The sequence below is a fragment of the Microtus pennsylvanicus genome, chromosome 10 (genome assembly GCF_037038515.1).
Source record: "Microtus pennsylvanicus isolate mMicPen1 chromosome 10, mMicPen1.hap1, whole genome shotgun sequence".
NCBI classification, from domain to species: Eukaryota; Metazoa; Chordata; class Mammalia; order Rodentia; family Cricetidae; genus Microtus; species Microtus pennsylvanicus.
Genome location: NC_134588.1, coordinates 84,944,073 through 84,969,227, shown reverse-complemented (window position 1 = coordinate 84,969,227; position 25,155 = coordinate 84,944,073). Strand labels below are relative to the sequence as shown.

The following is a 25,155-nucleotide window of genomic DNA, read 5'->3' as shown; positions in this document are numbered from 1 at the left end:
GCTATGACAAGAAGCACAGAATTGAGTTAGCCAGGACTTCTTCCCAGGCCTTCTAAATTATGGTGATTATTATGTTTCCACTGGCTCCCAGGTGCTGGGGATTAGATTAACGATTAGATTAACTGCAACCTTAATTCATCACACTGCTCCACTGCTCTCCAGGCTCTCTGGGTATCTGCTTTTCTCCTCAGCAATATTAACACTTGAAGTGATTGTGCACTGGGCTCCAGTGCACGCTCGGCTCTCTCCACTTTCTTCTTCTTCTTCTTCTTCTTCTTCTTCTTCTTCTTCTTCTTCTTCTTCTTCTTCTTCTTCTTCTTCTTCTTCTTCTTCCTCCTCCTCCTCCTCCTTCCTTCTCCTCCTCCTTCTTCTTCTTCTTCCTCTTCCTCCTCCTCCTTCTCCTTCTTCCTTCTCCTCCTTCTTCTTCCTTCTCCTCCTCCTTCTCCTCCATCTCCTCCTTGTTTTAAAAAACACTTTCTAAAACTCCTTTTAAGATTTTTCACTAAAAAGCCAGTAATGTCTCACTTTCCATAGAGTCAGTCTAAGGACCTGACTTCCACCCCAGGGACCCACATGGTGGAAGGAGAGAACCGACTCTCTCAAATTATCCTTTGACCTCCACACACGCTCCATGGGGCATGCAGCAAGCACACCCAATAAATACAGAATAAACAAAAACCTATAATTCACTGATAGAATCATTTGACATTTTAGTAATAAATATTAATTCAGACACACATACATGAGGGAGAAAAAGATCGGGAGAGAGAGAGAGGAAAAGTCTAGGAAATGTCTAAGTAGTACGTAAGGAGGCACCTCCTATAGCCAGTGGCTGACTACCCAGCTAAATAATTCAGATCCAAACATGATTATCCACAGTAATACAGGCAGGTGAGTAGACCATGAGAGTTCTTGGTTCTGTCTTCAGCTGTTTAGAAATGTTGCCCCCCTCCTGGGCTGGTGACTCCGTCCACCATAGTTCCCTATGGATTGATGAGCTGCCAACAGCCAAGTCTTTAGCCACAGGGACTCAAGGCTTCCTTCCACCCCTGGTGTCTGGGACCTGGATCCCTTGGGGCATTGGGCCCGACAAAGTAGAGATGAGGAGGGCTGTAGGAATGTGTGCCGGTTTCTAAACTGTCTTGGAGATCGGGACGTGGAAACACAAAAAGGTTGGGGCTGGGTGTGCTCAGTGGTGGAGCATGCCCGAGGCCCTGGTTCGATTCCTAGCACTAATAAGCAACCAAGTTCCTTGCTGACATACCAGGTGCCATCAAATATGACGAAACTCCCAGTCTAAGAGGCAGCTGAAGTTGGTTTCTTTACAGAGCATTTGTTCACCTAAGTAACTCCTTCCTCCCCTCTGAATGAGTTACTTTTCTTGTTGTTGTGGCCGAACTCCTGACAGGAGAAATTTATGGAAGGAAGGTTTGTTCTGAAGATTCAGTCTGCCATGGTAGAGAAAGACTGTCAGCAGGAGCTTGAGGCAGCTGGTCACACTACATCCACGGCCAGGACCCCAGCCCAAGTCACAATGCAGCCCACATTTTCAGGGTGAATCTCCTACTCCAATTAAATTCCTCAGACACACTCAGAGATTTGTTTCCATGGTGACTCTAAATCCTATCGAGTTGACAATCAAGATTAACCGTCTTGCTCTTTCTCTTTCCCTTTGCTGGGCCAGTAGGGTTTACCAAGAAGCAATTTGTAGAGCCAGGGATGGTGGTGCATACCTTTACTCTCAGAACTTGGGAGGCAGAAGAAGGTGGATCTCTGTGAGTTCAAAGCCAGTCGAGTTCTACATAGAAATTTTCAGGCCTGCGAGGTCATGGGTTGTGGGATAGGAATCCATTAATGGATGGGGGATGTAGCTCAGTGCTTGCCTGACATGCACGAGGCCCTAGGTTCAAACACCAGCACTGCAGAAACCAGTTAAGATGGTACACAGGTTCAGGTACGTAGTCAACTCAGACCAGGCTGCGAGACACCCCACCCCTCAACCCTGCAAAAGGAGAGAGACCCATTGTGCTAGCCTTGGGGCAGCATAACCCGAGCCACAGTTCTACGCCAGCCTGGGCTATACTGTTTCAAACAAAGTGAACTATATTTTGGGTGCTTTCCACGTATTACAGATCAGATTTAAAGAGTTCAAATGACTCAAGTATGGCGGCTCTGTAGATATTGGCACAAAGCAAGAACTTCAGACCAGATGCAACAGCTTGAATAGCACCATATCCCGCTGAACCACATGCCCAGACTTCAGACTTCCATAGGCCAGAAAATAACTGAGCGTTATAGCCATTAGGCACAGCCTGTGACGGACTGGAGTTGGCAGATAAAAAAGGGACAAGTCTGAGAAAGGGTCCCGCCTGTGACATACACTGGAGTTACATGGTCATGCTTGACCACTCTGGTCCCACCTGTGACATACACTGGAGTTAGTTACATGGTCATGCTTGACCACTCTGGTCCCGCCTGTGACATACACTGGAGTTACATGGTCATGCTTGACCACTCTGGTCCCACCTGTGACATACACTGGAGTTACATGGTCATGCTTGACCACTCTGGTCCCACCTGTGACATACACTGGAGTTAGTTACATGGTCATGCTTGACCACTCTGGTCCCGCCTGTGACATACACTGGAGTTAGTTACATGGTCATGCTTGACCACTCTGGTCCCGCCTGTGACATACACTGGAGTTAGTTACATGGTCATGCTTGACCACTCTGGTCCCACCTGTGACATACACTGGAGTTAGTTACATGGTCATACTTGACCACTCTGGTCCCACCTGTGACATACACTGGAGTTAGTTACATGGTCATGCTTGACCACTCTGGTCCCGCCTGTGACATACACTGGAATTAGTTACATGGTCATGCTTGACCACTCTGGTCCCCCTGTGACATACACTGGAGTTACATGGTCACACTTGACCACTCTGGTCCCACCTGTGACATACACTGGAGTTACATGGTCATGCTTGACCACTCTGGTCCCGCCTGTGACATACACTGGAATTAGTTACATGGTCATGCTTGACCACTCTGGGCCCTGGTTTCATACCTGAGGATGAAACAGACTGGGGTGGGCTTAGAAGCAAATCTTCAGGATTAGAAATTGAGGTACTGGACAATCCTGGTCTCTGAAGCCACTAACCTCAACTTTTTTTTAATGAAACCTTGCCAGGACATGACAGGGCCACAGGAGAAACAATGCCCTGAGCAGCTACATGTCCCTTCTGTCTGGAGGCCCTTTTCCATTCTTCCTGGAGTTTGTGGGCACACTGAGCCCTTCTTCCACTTTCGCCACAGAGGCCTGCACAACAGCCAACAGCCTTTCAGACATGAGTGATAACTGGCCGCCACACTATATAGAGAAGCAGCAAAGACTGTTGGCCCCCTTGTGGAGCAGGCTCTGCCCAGGTTGGTGCACAGGAGCCCAGGGTGGGGGTCTCTGCCTCAGCACAGCCCAGAGCTGCTCCTGAGGCTCCAGCTGCCTCCAAGGATCCTGTTGGCAAGGAAGCTCTCTGCTCCCCTGACGCACACTCTGGTTCCACACCCCTACTCACTTGCTATGTGCAGGCCAGATGGGGACGGAATTTATGAGGGATTCTCCTGACTCAGTGTCTTGAGTGCTAGGTTTGCAATGGGGCAGCGTCATAATACCCCTGTTCCTGAGAAGGTGCTGATTACCACAGGAGTCTTCCTTATGGCTTTCTTCCACACTGACTGAGAGGAAGGATGGACTGTCAGCCTTGTGTGGACTGCCTGGTTTTTGTTGTTTGTTTGTCTTTGGTTTTGCTTTTTGTTTTGTGTGTGTGTGTGTGTGTGTGTGTGTGTGTGTGTGTGTGTGTGTGTGTTTGGAAGACACCTACTTCTGATCAGCTAACGCTTACCTTCTCAGGTGCGAGGAATTATGTCCCTATTAAGACTCAAGACACTTCATGTTGTAGAAGTGTCTGGGATGACCCAGGCTTTAGAGGACTGCAAGGGCCTCGGAACCAAACAAACAAACAAACAAACAAAAAAAAAAACCCCAAGTGCAGGAAGGGTTTATTGGGCTTACACTTCCAGGTCACAGTTCATCACTGAGGAAAATCAGGGAAGGATTTCAAGGCTTCTGCATGTGACAGGAAGGAATGCGGCTTGCTGGCTCCCTCATAGGTGAATGCTTAGCTGGGTTTCGGATTCAGCTGAAGACCACCTGCCTCAGGATGGTGCTGCTACCAGCAGTGCACCCCCCACCCTCCTGATCGATCAGTCAAGACAGCCTCCCAGAGGCTTGCTAACAGCGCCATCGGGGCTTTCCTGTCCGATGACTCCAGGCGGTGTCAAGCTAACAATTAAAGCTAATTAGGAGACCTGGTCTCTTTATTTGGGGCTCCTGTAAAGCGGATCCCGGGATAAAGATGGAGGGCTAAGCTATCTGCCTGGAAGGGTTCCTTGGAAGAACTGGTGAGCATGCAAGGGGGGTGGCAGGAAGGAGGGAAGTGAGTGTAGTCAGTAGGTCACAGCCATGGCTAGCCAGAGTCCCACCACGGGGGGACCCCCTGAGAGAGCTTACAAAACACACTCTCCACTAGGAATGAGGAGGCAGGGTGGTCAAATACAATTCCTCCTTGGGATATCAGCTGCCTTGGATGGTACTCTTAAGTAGAAGGACACAGGAAGTGAAAAGATGAACAGGAAACTCTAAAGAAGGTATCTGGAGCGGCATATGCCACACGGGTGATGCCTCTGCAGGGGAGTTTTGTTCACTGTGCTGACATTTCCTCATGACATCTTCACAATAACCCACAATCCGCTACACTATCCTTCACTCAACAGACAAACACATGGTAACAAATCACTGTTCCTTCAATCCATCACCAACCTGAATCCATCCAGGAGAAAGACTCAAAGGGAAGCTACCTCATTCTAATGTTTACCAGCCTGACTCCCATCTGGGCACAAAGAGGCATCTAGCTAAAGTTTAATAACAGTGTTTGGGAATATTTATTTACTTTAATAGTTACATTCTATTGACGGCAAGCATACTGGATTTTTGTTTATCTTAGTGATATAAACATTCATTTGACAAACATAAGAGGAAACCGTATCGTCTTGTAGAAAATCAATCATGCCCATCTCAACGTTAAGAGCTATAGCTAAGGTGATTCACCTTCACGGCTCTAGCAACATTTTGTAAGTCGCCAAAGTCACTGGAAATGCCCCATGCATGTGACACAAGTGACAAGCACCGATGAGCACCTTCCTCTGGCCTTCTCCCCTGGAATGGCTCGATGGGGTCTCCTCCTTTGCCTTGTATGCCCAGTCACGGATTAAAAATGAAATTTCTATCTAATAGGCCTAACTTTAGCTACAGGAAATGGGAGTGCTTGGGAGACCCAAAGCACTTGCCATGCTTTGTTTGAGGATGGGCCCTTTATCTTCCCTCAACCGTCTTCCTTCTCCCTGTGGGAGGAGCGGGCGCGGCTGCTCAGCTGAGCCCGTGGGGAGCCAGGCCTGCTTGCTCTGCTCCCTAGTTGGTCTCACAGGCTACTTTTAACTATTTTGTTGTTGAAGATTTATGTCCTGGCTCACAATCTTACATGCTGTCAGAACGAAGCAATGCCCACATTTGGATGCAGTCTAGCTGGTGCTGTGATGAGGAGGAACATCCCCATGAGAGGTTTGAAGACCTTCTCTGTTGCTGTCATCTGGACACCCTGACGGCACATGTGAGATGCTTTCTCAAAACTTCCATCCAGATATTTCTTCAGCTTTTACTGCAACACAACTTTCTGAGGCCTGGGCTATTCATTTTTAGCAGACACTTCCAAGTCATAATGATGTTACCTTTTGCTGGCCTGATACATAAATTTTAAAATTAAACCAATTAGTGAACAGATATTGCCTGGGTTATGATTTATTTTTAAGGCTGGCATCCTAGCCATAGAACAATAGCCAGTTGGTTTTCCCTCTGGCTCAGTTTCTCTATCTAAGTTCGGGGAGTTGAGTCGACAACCTCTAGCCCTTCCTTCTCGTGTGATAACATGTGGCCAAGGACGCTGCTGGCTGGGGGAGGAAAGTGGCAAAGAGAATGACAGAGACTGGGAAGCACTTTCAAGAAAAGTCAGAGGTTCTCCACTTGCTTCGGAACAGGAGATTACAACAACCCTTCTACCAGCTGTGTGTGTGTGTGTGTTTATGTGCAATGAACAGACCACAAAAAGTACATCTGTTTACAGTAGACCTGGAAACGAGACCCTGCATCCCCTTGCAGCCACACCCACAAGCATTCATGCTGAAGTTGGAAACTTCCACTACCCTGATTGTGTCGGTGAAGAGACACAGAGATGCTTCAGGCCAAATGGGCTCGAAACTTTCCAGGAGCAGAGCAAAGTAAAAACACAGATCCTCTGGCCCCAAAGCAATGATGTTTCAAGACAACCAAAGTAGAACAAACTAAGTGCATGACCTTCCAGTGAGGCTACATGGTTGCAGGTTGGTGAAGATGACCCTGCTTTCAGACTCACAGAAGCCTCAATGCCTCAGACTGGACCTTTTCCCAAACCCCAGCTCATGTCAGGCAATAGACGGCGCACGATTTATTCTTTAGCAAGGGCACCGGAGACCAGCTCACGGAGAAATTTCTATCTAAAAGAAATAATATCTTAACAATCTTTTATTCCAGGGAACCAGAATAGAGAACCTATTTCTATGTGTACGTGTATGTCTGCACACACTCACAAACACACACATGCACATGCACGCATACACAAGCAAGTTACCTACAATTCAGAGTCTGCATCTATGCCCCAAGGTGGGAAGAGAAGTGAGGTGCTAGAGGGAGGGGTTAAAACAGGATGCCTCTCATGCCTGCATATTGGCAAAATTTGCCTGACCACACAAAGGTAGAGGGGGCAGGGTCTCTCACACAAAGCTGGAAGAGGACCAGGGATGGTGGGGCCACTCTCCAGTGAAGCTGCAGATGTGATGTGTCACCAGTGACCCAGGACCCCACCCTTAGAGACACATGCTACCGGTAGCCTTGCCTACGGTCACTCAGAGATCTGCCCACGATGTGTTTAAAAAGCAAGACTAGGGCTGGAGAGATGGCTCAGTGGTTAAGAGCATTGCCTGCTCTTCCAAAGGTCCTGAGTTCAATTCCCAGCAACCACATGGTGGCTCACAACCATCTGTAATGGGGTCTGGTGCACTCTTCTGGCCTTCAGGCATACACACAGACAGAACATTGTATACATAATAAATAAATAAATAAATAAATAAATAAATAAATAAATAAATAAAATAAAAAGCAAGACTAGAAAAGCAGAAATGTCCATCAGTAGGAAGTAGTGTGCAAGACAGTACTGACAGGCCTGTCAGTCAAAACTGATCTATCAATCAATCGCCTTCTCACACACAACTACACCAAGCCACACAATCAATTCCAGCACCGCTGGCTCATGCCACCTACCTGACTCAACACAGAAGGGCTGAGTCCACAGCGACCCAACCAGAACCACAAACACACAGAGCTTCCCTGTTTCTGGATTAGAGATCTTGGCTTTTGATTTTCTTGTTGTTTTGTTTGTTTGTTTTAATTCATGATCTCTTTACACTTTTCAAACTTACTGAGAGCTCCCAATGAACTTTAGTTTATGTGGATAATATCCATCTGTGGTCATGGTGTGAAAAAATGAACACTTAGACTTAGGGAATGCAGTTCAGTGCACAGAGCCCCTGACTCGTTTGCACGAAGTTCTAGGTTCCACCTAGCACTGAATGAAACTGGGCAGTGCTGTAATCCTGGCACTTACAAAGTATACCAGTAGGACCAGACAGTCAAAGCATCAGCATCTACATTGGGGACTTTGTCACTGGAAGCCTCCCAGAGACAGAGAAAGGAAAACTTGGACACTCGAGAAGAATCCATTCTTCCAATGAATGGAGTGTTGACTTGTTTATCAAACACATATTTGGACACAATTTAACTTCATCTCCCTCATTTTGTGTTTGGCCAACTCTCCTTTCTGCCACCTATCCAAACAAGCTGCATTCCCAGACCTGCTCCTGGGTCCATTCGCTGGGACACTCCGTTCTGGACAACACACAGGAAGAAAACCTGCTTTCTGGTTAGCCTTGCATTGCTTCCCTCTGTGGCTTGGCAGTCCCTAGGGGTCCTAACATCAGAGTTTCTGACTGTCCTGCAGAGATGTCATTCACACAGATACAATCATGTTGTTTCCACTTCCTTTAAACCATCTATGGCTCAAAGACTTCAATCTGCCATCTACCCAATCAGGTTTGTGTCTAAAATCTGGTACTGTCCCATTTTACACACTGAGTCTTCTGTCATTCTGCCACCACTGGGTGCCTATAGTAACACCTGTCACAAATCACCAAACCTAATCATACACTCATGCCTTAGCCACTGGTCTCCTGTTCATCTTTTATGACTCAAACTGAGGGTTCCCTATTCTAGAAACTCTCCCTGATTCACCCTCAATGTTTTCTATTTTTATTTTTTAGGTATTTATTTATGTATTTATATATTTTTGGGGTTTTCAAGACAGGGTTTCTCCGAATAGCTTTGGTGCCTGTCCTGGAACTAGCTCTTGTCACCAGGCTAGTCTCAAACTGACAGAAATCTGCCTGCTTCTGCCTCTTGAGTGCTGGGATTAAAGATGTGTTGCCACCACCACCCAGTTTAGATATTTATTTTTTAAATAGGTATTCAAATGCATAATAGGGGTGTTGGGGCATTTTTATTCACCATTGAGGATTTCCCCTCCCCCAGGGGAAAGGTGAGACGATTTAATGTAGCCCAGGGTGGCTTTGAACTCATCATTGCCCTGCCTCTGACTCCGGGATTACAGGTGTGAGACACTGTGTTTGGCTAAATGCACGGGATTAAGTTGTGAGAGACCTAGCATACAATGATAGGCACACCTCTTTCCTACTGCAGCCATCTCCTCCTCTCCTGGGAGACAACCTCCGCCATGAGTTCCTTCCAGATTTTTCCAGAGTTGCCTCAACATAGAGAAGCAGGCATTTCATCCAAATGCGACAAGCCTTCTACTGTATCTTGAAAGCGTCCCATGCCACCAAACCACCAAAACAACACAAATGGCTCCATCTCTTCAGTAGCTGCAAAGTCTTTCTTTTTAATGGTTTTGGTCTTTCAAAACAGGGTTCCTCTGTGTAGCCCCCCAGCTGCCCTGGAACTTGCTCCGTCGACCGGACTGGCCTCAAACTCAGAGATCTACCTTCGTCTGCCTCCCAAGTGCAGTGATTAAAGCTGTGCTCCATCACATCTGCCCAGCAAAGCCTATTTTTAATGCATGTACTTATTGAAGTCTGCATTAGCCGGCATGTCTGTGGCAGTGAAAATGTTCCACACAGATCGGTCTACGTGCAGGAGAGAATGCATGGCAATATCCATGCACGTGAAGCTAAGTGATTATTAATGCTGCCCAAGTGTACTGATGAGCCCACTGTAATTTACACTCCCGCTGGCCAGGCGTGGACCAGCCTGCCACCCTTACCAACGCTGTTACCTTTCTTTAAAATCCCCACTACCAGAGTTGTGACGTACGATACAGTAGCCAGGAAGTACATGCATCGATTCAAATTTACAATTTAATTCAATAAAATGAAGAGGGGAAAAAATGAGCTCTGGTCCTTAGCTGCACTAGCCAATTTCAAGTGGTCAGTGCCACCTGTGGCCACTGCCCTCCATCTGAGACAGGACAGGTTCTCCAGGTGGTACCACGCTAGACTTGAACTGGTCTCTGGTGACCCATGTGCAGTGACCAGACATTTAAATTGTGGTTGGTCTCAGTTGACCTGAAAGACTCTGCATGTGTGTTTGTGTGTGTTTATAATTTTTTTAAAGATTTACTTATTTCTTTATTATATATATAGTGTTGGCATCAGATCTCATTACAAATGGTTGTGAGCCACCATGTGGTTGCTGGGAATTGAACTCAGGACCTCTGGAAGAGAAGCCAGTGCTCTTAACCTATGAGCCATCTCTCCAGCCTGTGTATTTATAGTTTTTACAGCAATTAAAATCAAATTAAAAAGCAATTAAAAAGCTACTACTATTTGGGTATATTGAGTTAATATCATGAAAATTAATCTCTGGTTTTACTTTTTTTCTTTAACCTGGCTACTGAAACATGTAGAATCATATTCCAGTATAAAACACCTAGTTTTGTAGTTTGTGCTGTTTGTGCACAGTGTACCCAGAGACAGACACTTTATGGCATGATTCCTTTCTCATAGGAATGACTGCAATCCATATAACTGTGAAGCAAAACAAACTCTTCCAGTCTTTCTCCTCTTCCCTTGCCCCAGCCCCACGGACAGGCTGAGCAGGGAACTCAGAGAGAGCCGCCGGGACTCTGCTGGCCAAGACCCAGGCTGCAATGAGCCAGCACACTCCCCACCTGGGCGGCCACAGGCAGGAAGCAGTGGCATCGCTGACTCCCAAGGAGGGGCTGATTTCCTGGTGGCTGTGGAAACAATCTGCCAGAAAACAAAGTACCTTCAAAAGGAACACAAGCATGGCTTCAAGTAAGACTTCCAGGACTCTGCAGGGCCCAGCTCCCCCATACTCTGGGCCATCTCCACCTTTGCCCTGGGTTTGACCTGGTTTCAACACAGGTCCCCAACTCAGGAGGCTCTGGCTGCAGCTCTAGCTGAGGCCAGAGAAAGAGCAGTCACGGCTCCACCTTAAGGATCTCACAGCGTGATGGTTGCGCAGCTGAGAGATGCTTCAGGCATTAGCGTCTTTGACTTGGGAAATGAAAGGACAAGAAAACTTGGTTTTGGAGAATGGCCCATGAAGCTGATAGTCCAGGGCAGACACTGTACTCTAAAAGACCGTAAGGTCTAACTTCATGGGCCGACAAAACTGCTCAGCAAGTGAATGCTTATAGCCAAGGTTGGCAACCTGAATTCCAGCTCCAGAACCCACATGGTGGAAGGTGAGAACCCAACTCCCAAAAGTTGTCCTCCGACGTTCCTACATGGTATAGAAAGGTTTATGTGTACACACGCACACACACACACACACACACGTTTGTAAAATTTTTTAAATCTAATCTCATTTGCACATAAACCACCTGAGTGGGAAAATACTACTAATTATTACTATTATGTTAATTATTAATAACAGCAGTTGCTATTATTATCATCTGTGTGCCTTTGGGCAAGAGATCTCTGTTGTATAATCAATGGAATAAGATTTGGTGAGATGAGTTTTCTTCCTGCCTCGTTCAGTGGGGAAGCCTGGACCTTAACCATACAAATGAGGTCTCATCGCCCCTCTTCGTCCACGTTGTCTGCCTCATTTGGAACACACCTCCTGGACAGTTAATACACACTGGAGTCTAAACCGGACATCAGCACTGACTCACAGAACACCTCGCCTACTGGACAGATTTCTTCGGAGGCAGAAGTAAAGGGAGTGGCTGGGTGAATCACCGGAGCAGAGCTCTTCCCTCAGGGTAGAAATGCTCATAATGATGTGCAATTTTCTGTGGAAAACACCCCAGGGTGCACGAGGCCTCAAGAGGTCAGAGGGCTAATGATTTACAGAAGCCCTGGCAGGACAAGCACCTCAGCTCATGGGGCTACTTGAAGAGTTAGCACCCAGAGTGGCTTCTCCCCCATGCACCCGTGTGCCCCTGTCACTTAGACGCGTTCACTACCCTTCATGTCTCCACCTGTGCCCTGACACCAAGACTTGGTCACCTCTCCTTTCTCGTATCAGGATATTATAAGCACAATGCAGGCCAGTCTGCCCGACATCTCTGCGTCTGCCCAGTGTGGACGTGGAGGACAGGGTGGAGCAGACATCTCCAGGCAGGTCTCAGGCAGTCCCCACAGACTTGCATCGATCACGTATTTATTGTGGTCTGAGACGTGTCGGGCTTCGGTTAGATGCCCTCACCCTCTGCATCATGTACTCCAACCCCGATACGACAGAAGGTTCTACATAGAGACCGACAAATGTGACCCCTCAGTCTGGACCTGTGACTACTCTGGCCAATGGAGTGTGGGTGGAAGGGACAATTCCAGGCTCAGACATTGTAATGGCCAGTTTTAATTGTCAGCTTAAAGCAATCTAAAATCACCCGGTTTTTGATCCTACTGCACGTACTGGCCGTGTGGGAGCCTAGGCAGTTTGGATGCTCACCTTACTAGACCTGGATGGAGGTGGGTGGTCCTTGGACTTCCCACAGGGTAGGGAACCCTGATTGCTCTTTGGGCTGACGAGGGTGGGGGACTTGATTGGGGGAGGGGGAGGGAAATGGGAGGCGGTGGCGGGGAAGAGACAGAAATCTTTAATAAATAAATAAATAAATTTTTTAAAAAAGATAAAATCACCCGGGAAGGGAGTCTCAATGAAGGACCAGCTAAATCTGGTTGACCTGTAGCATGTCTATGGAGATTGTCTTGATTACGGTAACATCAGGAAGACCCCACCCACTGTGGGTGGCACCATTCTCTATCAAAAAGGAGAAAGTCAGGTGAGTGTAAGCATAGATGCATTCTCTGTCTTTGACTGTGGATGTGACTATTATTTCAAGTCCCTGCCACCTTGATTTCCCTGCAGTGATGGCCCACAGCCTGAACTCTGAGCAGAAGTGAACCCTCTCTCCCCGGGCTGCTTTCATCAGGGTGTTCTTCAGGAGAGGAAGCCAGGTCAGACCCCAAAAGACAGAGTGCCCCTTAGCGTGTTCCTCTGGACAGGAGAAGACTCTGCACGTGACCCTCCCCAGAGCAGACTCCTAGCCAGCCTGCCTCTCAGGAGGAGAACAAAGTTTGTGTCCATCTGCCTCAGAGTCCGGGAATAGCTGTTACCCAGCACTGAATGAGGCACCCCTTCGCTCCTCTCTCCCATCTCACGAAGGTGGGGTTTTACAAATTGGGCCACTCTGTGGCTTTCTTCTCACTTTCTCTCCAGGCTGGTAACAGGCCACTCAAAGAAGACAGCAGGGGTCACAAAATTGAACATTTCATCTGAACACCTGGTACAGAAGCAAGAACCAAGATGCTTCTTAGGGTGGGGGTGATGGGTCAGAACTGGGTGACTGTCCCATGAAGTAAGCAGAGTCAACAATCACAGACAATGTTAGGGGAACAGGCGGGGCCTGTGGAAGGAGGGGTAACCCCAACAGGACTAGCACTGAGAGGTGAGGGGTGCGCCAGGCATGAGACAACCATCCCAGGGATGAGGAGAAGGCAGGACGTGGATGAAGTTATCCAGAAGGCAGGTGGGCACAGCCAGGCAGCCAGAGTCTGTCCCCACCCCCAACTCTTCACCACAGCAGGGGGCCACCTGGAGCTCAGCCATGGTGAGGCCCCTCTCAAGAGGAGGACACCAACCCCAGTGTGTTGGAGAATCACTACAGAGCAGACGGAGTGTGCCCGTCTCTATTAATCATATTGTTTCTTAGCAAAGAAGGCTGTGATTCAGGACCATTAAAGTCACACAACGAAGCTAAGGTTTAAGAATAAGAAAAAACACTATTCCAAAAGGGGAAAATTTTTCCTGAGTGACAATTTAAAGAACAGTGTGTAAAAATAACAGTCCAGGTAGGGTGCGGATGTGGATTTGGAAGGACACAGGCCCATTTCAAGTTTCTCTTTTCTCCAGATCAGTCATTGATCACAGCAAACAAGTCCTGAGCATTAGTGTTTGAAAGGCTTCGGAGTGATTTTATCAACTTTGCATAGGCCTGATCCTCATCCCCATTCTGCAGGTGAGGCAACTGAGGTCCAGAGAGATGAAAAACTTGCATGGTCACTGTGTAAGGAGTAGTGAGTATTTAAAGTCACGGTGTCCACTCCGGGGTCTGGATTCTTTTTAAGTTCTTATTTTTTTTTCATTTTATGTATACAGGTATGTTGCTTACATATATCCCATGCACTGCATGCATGTAGTGCCTGTGGAATCTAGAAAAGTGGACTTACACATGGTTATGAGCCACCATGAGGATGTGAGCGAGTCTTTTGGAAGAGCAGCCATTAACTGTTGAGCCGTCCCTGCGGTTCCCAGGAACCAGATTCTTAAAAGCTCTGTTTCTGCTGCCTCTAGAGGAGAGGTGGGAGCCAGGAAAGTTAGCAGCACCCAGTGTTAACTGCAGAGCCTGAGACTGGATGGCCCCCCTCCCTGTGCTCTGTCCTGCTAGAACAGAAGGAAAAAGGAACACAGGAGCCAATGACAGGAGACAGGTGGGACCTGCGGGGCTGGGGTGGGGCGGCGAGGGCATCAGCAAGACTGGCAGGGAAGAGATGGGGGAAAGAGCTGGGAAGCTTGCTGAGGCAGGCCCACTGGGGAGGCAGAGAAGCCAGAACGTGGCTGAAGTTATTTAGAAATCAGGATGGACAGAGCGAGGGAATGCTGCCAGATCCTGCTTCCTGAGCACTTCCCGAGAGAGCTGCCCACCCTGCCAGCAACACGAACCTGTTTCCCTAAATGACAACCATACCGTCTATATTTAGGTCCCAGAGCCACCCATTGTTTCTGTCCCAGTAGACGGTGGTGGTCACCACCCTGACTTTGTCCCTTGTGAGTCACACGTCTGAGTGTCCTATCGGGAAGGCTCTCTCTCAGAACCTTCTGAATGTCCTTCCCCTCCTGTGGTCCCCATGTCCAGTCCTGGGAAAGCTAGAAGAGGGGTTTTAAAGAAAGTCCTTTCATGGAATATGCTGCCTCGCTCCCTCCACAAAATCAAGCCAAGATCATATTTACCTCCGGCTTAGGGCCCTTAGAGCCCAGTTGCCGGCGAGAGCTTGCATCCGAAGGCTTCTTTACTCTGGCAGTACCACCGCTCGGCCTTTTGGCTAAGATACCGTGTAAAATCCCTCGCTTCTCTGGTAGCTGCCCACACATTCTCAGGTTAGTACAACATGGGACATTGTGACATTTGGTGTGTGCTGGCCCCGCACGGCACCACCACAAGCTATTTCAGTTGTTTCTCAGGATAACCCAAGAAGGTGGGCGTCTTTATTTCCACTTCACGGCAGAGAACTTAGATTCAGGGCGGCATTATAGTGCACCTGGGACTCAAACCCACACCTGCCTGGCTCTGGAGCCCATGGTTTAACCTTCACACCTCACTGGCTCTTCCACAGACACAGATCTACTTTTATCAGATCTAAGAGGAACCGGTGAGCTTTTTAAAGGGCTCCTCCCTCTCCCCCACCACAACTGCAACTTCTCTAGAGCCTTTTCTGAGACTATCGGAGATAAGAAATCAAAGTTTACTCCAAAGTATTTCCGAGAACAGTCAGCTAGCCTACTACATTTTGATTCCAGTAGATATCCTGATACCGAAAACTCACTCATTAACTGAGACAGACATAAAAATCAGTTTTTACTTTGGGACAACGTATCTGCATGCCTCAGGCTCCCCTCAGAGCTGAGATGAGTCTGGAGATGAAGACTTCTAATAGATAGGGAAACTCAAGCCAAGAGAAAGTGACTTGTCACGAAAGTTCTTACTCATGTAATTGAACCACATCAGACCACCAAAAAGGACATGCCAACAAAGCTCTGGAGAACATCCTCTAGACACCATCCACGGTAGACGACCTGGACAGGGCCCCAGCTTGAAAGCCACACATCCTGCCTAATGGCTAAGGGTGTCATTTCTGTGTGCATTCTGCCTCCATTTGAAACCTGACTCACTCACCACTAACAGACTTCAGGAAACTTAACGTCTCTAAACCTCAGTTTTCCCATCTGGAAAATGGAAATAAAGGCAGCCAATCCCTACAGTATTATAGAACTTCATAAGCTAGTCATGTAAGTGTTATTGTTATTCTATGCTAATATTATTTATATGAGATAATTTTAAATGTCAATTTCCATATTTCAAAGGCTCAAAAATTATTCTTCATTAAGCAAGCAAATGGCTGGTGTAGTGAGTTGGAGGAAAAAGTGAAATTACTCAAGTCACATGACAGAATTTAAAAAACATGTTTGTGCAATAACAGTAGGAAAAAAAGAAACCACAAAATGGGAGAAAATATTACCATATCATATATATAACAAGGGGTAAATATCCAGAATATAAATAGAATTCCTAAACTCAGCAACAAAATTCATACAACCCGATTTAAAAAAAAAAACGGGCACAAGGCTTGAGATGTTTTTCCACAGATGTACAAATGGCCAACAACGTATATAAAAACATCCACATCACCAGCATTAGATAATCACAAAAAGAAATACATAACACAAAACAGAAAATAGTAAGTGTTGGCAAGAATGTAGAGAAACCGGGATCCTCGTGTACTTCAGGCAAGACGGAGAATAGCTGAGATGCTGTGGGAAGCTGTACAGCGGTTCCTGCGCGCTCATAGTTATGACCCAGCTTTGGGGTGAAAGTGGGGTTCCAAAGATATATTTGTAACAGCATTGTTCACAATGCTTACACGTTTTAACACGTAAGCAACTCGGGGCCAGAGAGGGATGAAGAAGTGAGCAAAATGTGGCACATGAAACAGAACGCTATTCAGCCTCAAGGGAGAAAATTCTGACACATGTTACATCATGGACAAACCCTGAGGGCACTGGTGACACAACCCAGTTACAGACAGGTCCTGTCTGACTCAGCTCCCAAATACTCAGAGCAGTCGACATCAGAGAGATGGCTCAGGTGATAAGGAGCGTGCTGTTCTAGCATGGGGGTCCGAGCTTGGACCCCATCGTCCCCATAATGCTGGGTATGGTGGCCCCCAGGCCTGCAATCACAGAGCTGGGAAAGCAGACACTGGTGTTTCTAGCTCAGCCAGAGACGGTGTCTCAGGAGATGCGGTAGAGGGTCAGTGAGATGACTCGGAGGGTAGAGGTGCCTGCAGGGCAGGCCTGAGGGCCTGAGTTTAAGTCCTAGGATCCACAAAAAGGAGAGAACCAACTTCATAAAGCTGTCCTCCGGCTTCCACATGTGAGCTGTGCAAGTATGCCCACAGATACGCCAGGCACACACACACAGTAATGGTTACAGATGTTAGCTACGTACACACACAGTAATGGTTACAGATGTTAGATGCCCACAGATATGCCAGGCACACACACACAACAATAATGTTTACAAACGTTAAAAAATTGTAAGGTGGTAAGTGCTTGAGGAGGACACCTATGTGTGCCCTACACACACACACTACATACACATACATTCACACACACAGGAGAGACAGGAAGTAGAATGGTAGTGAACTTGAGTACTGTTAAATGAACCCAGTCTGCTTTCACCAGACGTGATGGGACCTGGAGATGGATGGTGGCGATAGGTATACCGCATTATGACTGTATTTAATATCATTGAACTTTACATATTTAAAATATTTACAGCGGCAAATCAAATATTACGTGAATTTTACCATAAAAATTAAAAAAAAATCTGTACCTATGATAGTCTTATACAACTGGGACCAGGATTGCAATCCTTAGTCTGGGGGTGTGACTCTGATGAGACTAGAACAAACGATGGGATTATCTATGAAAGGGTAGTTTTAGCGGCTCTAAAACATCAACACATACCCCCAAACAGTTCAACTAAAGAGACAGGAGAGTCAGTTTAGGGACTCTGAACCATTCTTCAACTCAGACACAAACTGTTTCCAGCCACTCATTCCCAAACAACCTACGCCAAGTTCCAACACACTGAGGAAAAACCTGAAGTCTCCTCTGGGGCCGGTCTAGGTCCATGTGTCCATGAGAATCACATTAAAGAAACCTAGGAAGGGGTGGCTCCAAACTTAATGCTCTTCTGAGCTACATTCAGCCACTCTCCAACCCAAAGGGAAGGTGACCTTGGAAGTCCACTTGAGACACAGTCTTCAGTCACTGAAGGTAGGTGTGTGCGTTCCTTTCTCTTTGTCTTTTTCTTCCCATTAACTGATGTGGGTTTCTTGTAAAAAAAAAAAAATCTGGCCTGGTAGAACAGAGGGTGACCAGCCCTCCCCCCTTGCTCTCCTCCAATCACAGCTGCTGAGGGGGTGGTGACACTGATACATGCTATCTGGCTCACCACGGCAAACACACGCGGCCAGCCCACACTGCCATCCTAACCACCCCACACAACTTCTTCCCGACTGAACCTAAAGAGAATCAGGACCCTGGCTCCATTGTCCAGGGTCTGTGTCCCTTCTGTTGTTTTATTTTTGATTGCAGCTCACTGCATAGCAACTTGGGTCATGAAAAGACCACTGCACCCTGCCACACCTCTGATTCCAGCACCCAGTGGAGGCATGGGTCAGAGTTGAGAGCACCCAGCCCCAGCTCAGGAACAACAGGGAACTTACCTGTGCACGGAGAAAGAAGCAGCACCACACCATGGGGCGCTCCGGCCTCATCCACCCTGACTCCCCGGCTGCTAACCGCAGCAGAGCCCAGTGGACAGGACTCTCTGAGCTGTGTGAGCATGGTTTCCCTGAGGGAACTCCTCCCCGCCACTTGAGCTGCCTGACAGGAAGTGACAGGGGCGTCCGTTACCAGTGTCAGAAGCTGAGAGCACCAGCCTAGGGCTTCCTGCCTCCGTAGTTTCCTTGCCTTGCCTGCTACAGCTGCTCTTTCTTCCCAGCACTCTTGGCTTTGGCATTCGATGGGGCACCAATCTCTAGAATGTGTTAGAAGGGAGCCGTGCCCCCCGGGTCCCCACCTAAAGCCACGTGGGATGTCCCAGCAGCCCTTGGGATGTGCTTTCTCCCATGTGCAGTTCTCTATGTGTAAACGCTGGAGTGAAACAGAGACAAGGAAAATCACGGGAAGGCCAGCTTTGGGTACAAAGACAATCAATGTCTCCTTGAACTTCATGCCCGCCTAAGATGCAGAATACATACAGAGCCTCAGTTTAAAAGTAACCACACACCCATCCGTTGCTTTCTTTTTACTCGGGCAAATCTGGCATCTTCCTTCCAGTGCCTTTTAAAAATAGCTGCTTCTGGAAGCGGTCCTTTTGTGTTTTGTCGAGGATCACAGGGGCTCCCTGCTCTTCTCATGATTATTATAGAAGTGACTTGGGGCTGGCATTTCTCATTTTATTAGCTGAAGGTCTTATTGGAATGCACACCCGTCCCCTGTTCTTACAAAATCTAGATTCCCTTAGGTAAAACTGACAGTATCACAATGACCCACACAATGGAAGAACACAGTAATCCAGCATGCACACTCTCTTTACAGTGTTGTAGGTCTCAAGCCCAAGGAGACCGCACTTCAATAGACTTTTCAGTTATTATTTTAAGGGTCTCAAGAGGACAGAATTTATTTGTAAAACTCTTAAATGCAATGTGTAGCGACAAAGATGTAAGCCATGGTTCATGGGACCAGCATAGAGAAAGAGTTCATTTGAACAAGACGCTATCTAACAAAAAGATTCAGTCCAAGGCTCAACTTTAGGTATTATGAAAAAGGCTAGCCCCATTCATGTTACCAGGAAAACACAAGCACACATTTACACACACAAACGTGCACACATGTATACGTGCACACACACACAATGGAGAGGGAGCTAAGTTTTAACTAAGCCTGGAAAAACAGTTTTAATGGCAACAAAATTTGAGAAAAGCTCTCAGAGCAAGGGGCACAGGCATCTAGGAAGGGTACTGGACAAAAACCAGGCCACACCAGCGAAGTGTGAAGCCAAGGTGCTTAGACATTTCAGAGGTGGCACAGACAGGCTCTTACTACAGGGAGCATGGGCGGATGCACTTGTTTGAAGAAAGAAGGAAGTGAAATCACTGTCAAAGTGCCCCTACCTGAAAGACAAGCATGGGTCACCTCGGGGCTGGCACCCAGGAAATGCTCAGTAATGTGTGTCCATCAAATGGTGGGTGCCAGATGGTACTTGGGAGTCTCCTTTTCTGAGCCTAACACCCTGAGAAGGATTCTTGTTCCAGACCCACACAGGAAGAACCCCACATCTGCGCAGGTCCCTGGACAACCTTCTTGGGTGGCAACCTAGCTAAAGATTGACCGTTAATCCCCTGAGAATCCCTGGAACATTCTTTAAGCCCAGCCCCTCCTCTCCTGAAGATCTGTGGGGAAATCCCTTCCAAGAGTTCCAAGCCCCAAAGCCAGCCCTATCCTGGTGAGCATCCACGGGGGATGTTAGCTGAACAGAGTACACTATGGTCTGGTTCATTTCAGCGAAGGATTGCGCCACTCACATCAACTAACCCTAGGCTGACTCAGACTTCCAACCACTGGCAGCACGGGGAAGAGGACCAAAAGCAGTGGTTACGGCGCTTCATGGAATCGGCGAATCTGACTAAGCTGAAGAGCAGGTAGTGGTGGAAGAGGAAGGAAGGAGAGAAGGAAATCTCCAGATGCCCTGGTAGGCACCTCAGCACAGCCTGCATGGAGGAAGGAAAGGCCAGCGCACAGCCATTTCCTCTGCAGCTGCTCCCACCCTGATGGGACTAAGAACTCCAGTAACAGAATGGGTCTGTGTGGACAGCGCCCCAAGAGGAAGCTGATAAAGAAGCCCCTGGCCTGTGACATTCATTTCGAGCTGCAGCATATGGACTCATAAAGGAAATGAAGTCTTCACTACTGGAGTCTGAGACTAACATGGATTCAGAGATGCTCTTCAATTTTGCATGTAATAAGTCACTGTAATATGGTCAAGCCATATACAAGAATAAAGTAAAAAGAAAAAGGCATCTTTGCCAAGGGCTCTGCCACAATCCCCTTTGCCAGAGGGAATTTGGTTGAAACCAGAGGGAGACTTGAAATCATAAACACTAATGCCTTCAGGATGGGGTATAGACAAAAGGCCAGTGGGCACAAGGCCCTACTGAGGAAGTCTGTTTTTATTCAGTTCCTGCTTCGGGAGTCCCAAGGAACGACCAACCCAAGGTGATCAGACATTCCAGTTTTCTTTTCTTTTTTCTTTTTTGGTTTTTCGAGACAGGGTTTCTCTGTGGCTTTGGAGCCTGTCCTGGAGCCAGTCCTGTAGACCAGGCTGGTCTCGAACTCACAGAGATCCGCCTGCCTCTGCCTCCCGAGTGCTGGGATTAAAGGCGTGCGCCACCACCGCCCGGCTCCAGTTTTCTTTTTAAAAGCCTAAATCCAGGTATTTTGTGTGAAAGAAAGAAAGACAGAAACCTCCAAAGATTTCTGTTCTGGGAACTCCTCATCATTGTGCCTGTACGATGGCCAACGGTCACACTACCCAGTGCTGGCTGGATCTGACCCAGGGGCTATCTGTTTGGAACATAAGGTGGCAATTCTTCTGGATTTTTCCTGGTACTGAGTCACACCTAAGCTTCTGGGTGTAACAAGATCTTTCCTGCAGGACAGCACTGTTGAACGGCACAGGCCTTTTACTTGACACCCGGAGTATCTTCCACGTCGTGATGTATTTCAGCATCTCACTGGACTGCTACACAGCTCCCTCAGCCCCCAGCAGGCTTAAAATGTGACGTTACAGTTGTCCATTCTCCCTGCTGCCAATGCAGGGCACTGCGCTCACGGTAACGGTGCATTTGTGGAGGAAGTGAACCATGATCTCTGTGATATGACATTGTGACTACCGATCGTTGCTGCTTTAGCATGAACCTTGCTGGCTGTTTTCTGTTTGTCCAATCCTCACAACTCTTTCTAAAGAGGCCTTCATTTTATTATGTTATTCTACTTTAAATTTTGTTGTTGTTGTTGTTTAAAAACAAAAAAATCAAAAGTCAGAAAGGTAATATTGACCTTCCCTTCGTCACAGGACCTAATGACAGAGGTGGGTCAGGAGGAAACCTTTAGAACACCTGCAGTATACACACACACACATACACACGCGCTCATACAAACACATGCATACACACACATGCGCACACATGCACACACAAACACATGCATACACACACGCACATGCGCACACACACACATGCACACACACACGCACACACAGTGCCTAGGTGGCAGAGGTCAGTCAGGGGGAACCTTTAGAACACCTGCAGTACACACACACACACACACACCTCTCCTTTCCCTTCACACCTCACCACCATCCAAGAGCCATTTAGAAAACTGCTTTTTGATATTCATGAATCTGATATATTGAACCAAAAACACTGAAAAAGAGAAGGCTTGTCGAAAACGGAACCTTTCACCTGCCTCTTGGAAAGAAAATCCTCCTTTCAATGCCCCTACTTTACAGATGTTCAAGGCAAATCTTACATAAATTAGAGAGAAATTAAAAAAAAAAAACAAAAAGCAAACACATCAAGTCGTGGATGCATGGGTTCTCATGGTGTGATACTTTTCTTCACCCTGGGTGTTGCTTCGGCTGTTTCTATGTGGGAAACGTACCACAAGGCACTTTCGGTACAGACACCAGTGGCTGTGTTCCCACAGCCAGTCAATAGTGAGAATTCTGCTGACACGCTAACCTACTTCTTGGTATCACGGGCACAAGTATCCTGGGTTGCTATTCCATGCAGTTGACAGCATCTCCTGGCAAGAAGGTCCAGGCAGTTTCCTCCAAAGGTATCTATCATAAGCAATATATTTTCTGGGGTTACAAGCATTTAATTTGCATAAAATAGAATGATCAAATTTCAATAAAATCCTATCTTTACTAAAAGGGAGCAAACGGACTGGCGAGATGGCTTTCTGGGTAAACACATGTGTTGCCAGAGTCTGATAACCCAAGTTAGATCCCCAGAACACATTTTAAAAAGCCAGATGTGGTGACACACATCTGTAGTCCCAGCATTCCCTCTGAGAGGCGGGAACAGGAGAACGGCCCAGGAACCAGCCTGGAGTACACAGAGCAGCAGAGACAGTTAAAAACAGTTCCACCTCAACAAGGTGGAAGACAAGAACAGACTTTCACATCCACGTGCGCGCAAGCACACACACACACATACACACACAGCGATACATAATAAATAAACAAAAAAGGTAGCCAATACTACATGTGTGCCACCTGCCTGCTTCCCGGAACTCTGGGGAGGAGATAGGCGGTCTTAGGTCTAAGGAAGGGGCTGCTCTCCAGAACGAGTCTCTCATGGGATGGGAGAGCAGGAAGCCGGAAAGGAAGGGACAGGAGGAAGGTGACAAGAAAAGAAAGAAAAATTGGCAAATGATGGTGATTCTTCCCATATGAAATTCATCGTGTTCTTTAATCTCTCTATTATTTGTACATGAGATGCCAAACCCACCACAAAAGCTAAGGTGTTCAAAGACAGTCTCAAAACTGTGACGATTGTGTCCAACTGGTGCCTGAAGTTCTCATAACTCTGCACACGAATCATAGAGGGTGAAGTCATCTCAGTAGAACTGGGATGCTGATGGTGATCAAAATTGAAAACCATTACCCACTGATTTAGCCAAACTCCCAACGCCAGAAAAGTATCGCACAGAGCTTAGGTTTCTGAGGTTGTTGCCAAATTCAGGGGCAATGAGGGAAAAGCAAGTTTTTCTGCTATGGTTAGAGGGAGGAGTCAGGTCTCCGTGACGTCATATTGGCAGAGAGTCATCACACAGAGCAAGTCCGTGAGAATTAAGAACTTCAGAGCATGTCAAGCCTGAGCGCTCACTTGGAGTCAGATCCCCACGTTGAATGTCTCTGTTTTTACTCTGTAAACAGAATCTGGGCGGCTGCTCTGCGTGTTTTACTACTAGTTCTGAGTAGGGGAGAGGTCTCCAGACTCCGCCCCAAGTCAGGACCAATGGGACACCGCTGATTTAACTTAAGAGATTCAGCTCAACGCTCCAGATTACAAGATTACAGAAGTGATGAAAAGAATTTGGGAGCAGACCTGGCTGCCCAAGGTCAAGAATAACCAAAAAAAAAAAAAAAAAAAACCAAAAAACAAAAAAAAAAACACCTCATCTACCGTTTCAAATTATTTTAAAAATAAATGGTGCTTTGGAGTAGGGTCCTTACAGAATGCCATCTTATGTAATCTGCTAATCTTCTGGACTTCTCTTGCCAGTTTTGCTTTGAGCAATTGTGGACGGTGTTTATTTTCCCTCTGAACAAATTGGAGCCTTTATAACCAAATTCCCCACATTACTTGGCAATCGATACTGTTATGGCTTGAGTCTGAAATATCCCTCATGGTTTCAGCATAGATCTATTTTGGGAGGTGATGGAACCTAAGCCAAGGAAGTGGCCCACTAGAGGGAGGTGGGTCTTCAGCTATCTCAGCCAGAACTCCTGCTCTGCTTTCTGGTGGGCCAGGATACACCAGCCTGCACAGCATGCTCCCATCGCCATGACCTGAGCCTTCCTTCCTTACCACAGGGGACTGGAACCCTCTGAGACAGCAAACCAAAACCAAAATTTTCCCTTCCTTACATTGTCTCTGTCCGATGTGGTCACAGCAACACAGAGCTAACACAGCTGCCCAGCCAACTGCTCTTGCTAAGAGAAGGTGAAGAAAGAAAAGCTGCCTTCCAGCGAGGGTTGAGCCACAGGCACTTGGCAGGTGTGCGCTCCCTGCAACTGTGAGCAGCCTGCAGAATGGCCATAGAGCACATCCAAGATGCTGCAAAGAAGCTTGTTTGATTTCAGCTTCCACAGACAGACCCCCGTCACACACACATGAGCCCCCGTCACACAGGACTTCCCAGGGACTGTCAAGTCCTCTTGGTTAACCTGTTTGTCAAAAGGGAAACCCTTGTGGGTTACTGACCTCTGCCCAATTCTTTGGAAGAGACAAGGTTTTACACAGATGAAGAACTGATCTCTATCAGCTAGAGAACTTCCTTACTTGGAAATGAGATTTACTATTTGTCGATTACACTGCCAAATCCAGGGACAAGCGGAAAGTCTGAACTCGGGGCGGGGCGGGGGGTGGGGGGGAGATGCACAGTACTTTGAAGCTTACATTGCATAACCAGGAGGATTTTAAGAAGTGATTTGCTTATGTCAGAAAAACAACTCTAAGCTTTAATTTTCTGGGTGAAGATACGAAACAAAAGCAAAAATCATTTTTTTATTACAAAGTTTCTCCTCTGTTCTTCAGTGATACTGCAAACCATTGTGACATTGCTTTATATTTTTTTTGTGTTCATTGACCCACATAGGGCAGTCAGTGCTCTCCTTCCGACATGTGGGTTCTGGGTACCGAACCCAGGCAGTCACACTTGCGATCAAGTGGCTTTATCTGCTGAGCCATCCATCTCATCAGC

The 25,155-nt window shown here is 47.2% G+C and overlaps 1 protein-coding gene across 3 annotated transcripts in view; it reads right to left on the bottom strand.

Moving 5' to 3' along the window:
- The window catches only part of Arhgef3 (Rho guanine nucleotide exchange factor 3), a 294,787-nt gene that overhangs the window by 149,266 nt on the left and 120,366 nt on the right, over nucleotides 1-25,155 (bottom strand). Inside the window, exon 1 of one of the 3 annotated variants that reach the window (XM_075988892.1) lies at nucleotides 18,324-18,462. The exons of the other annotated variants lie outside the window; for them this stretch is intronic. Coding sequence (XP_075845007.1) covers nucleotides 18,324-18,374 — 51 coding nt within the window. The 5' untranslated portion in view covers nucleotides 18,375-18,462. Of the gene's footprint in view, nucleotides 1-18,323; nucleotides 18,463-25,155 lie in introns of those variants that run through there. 3 annotated transcript variants of the gene reach the window in all.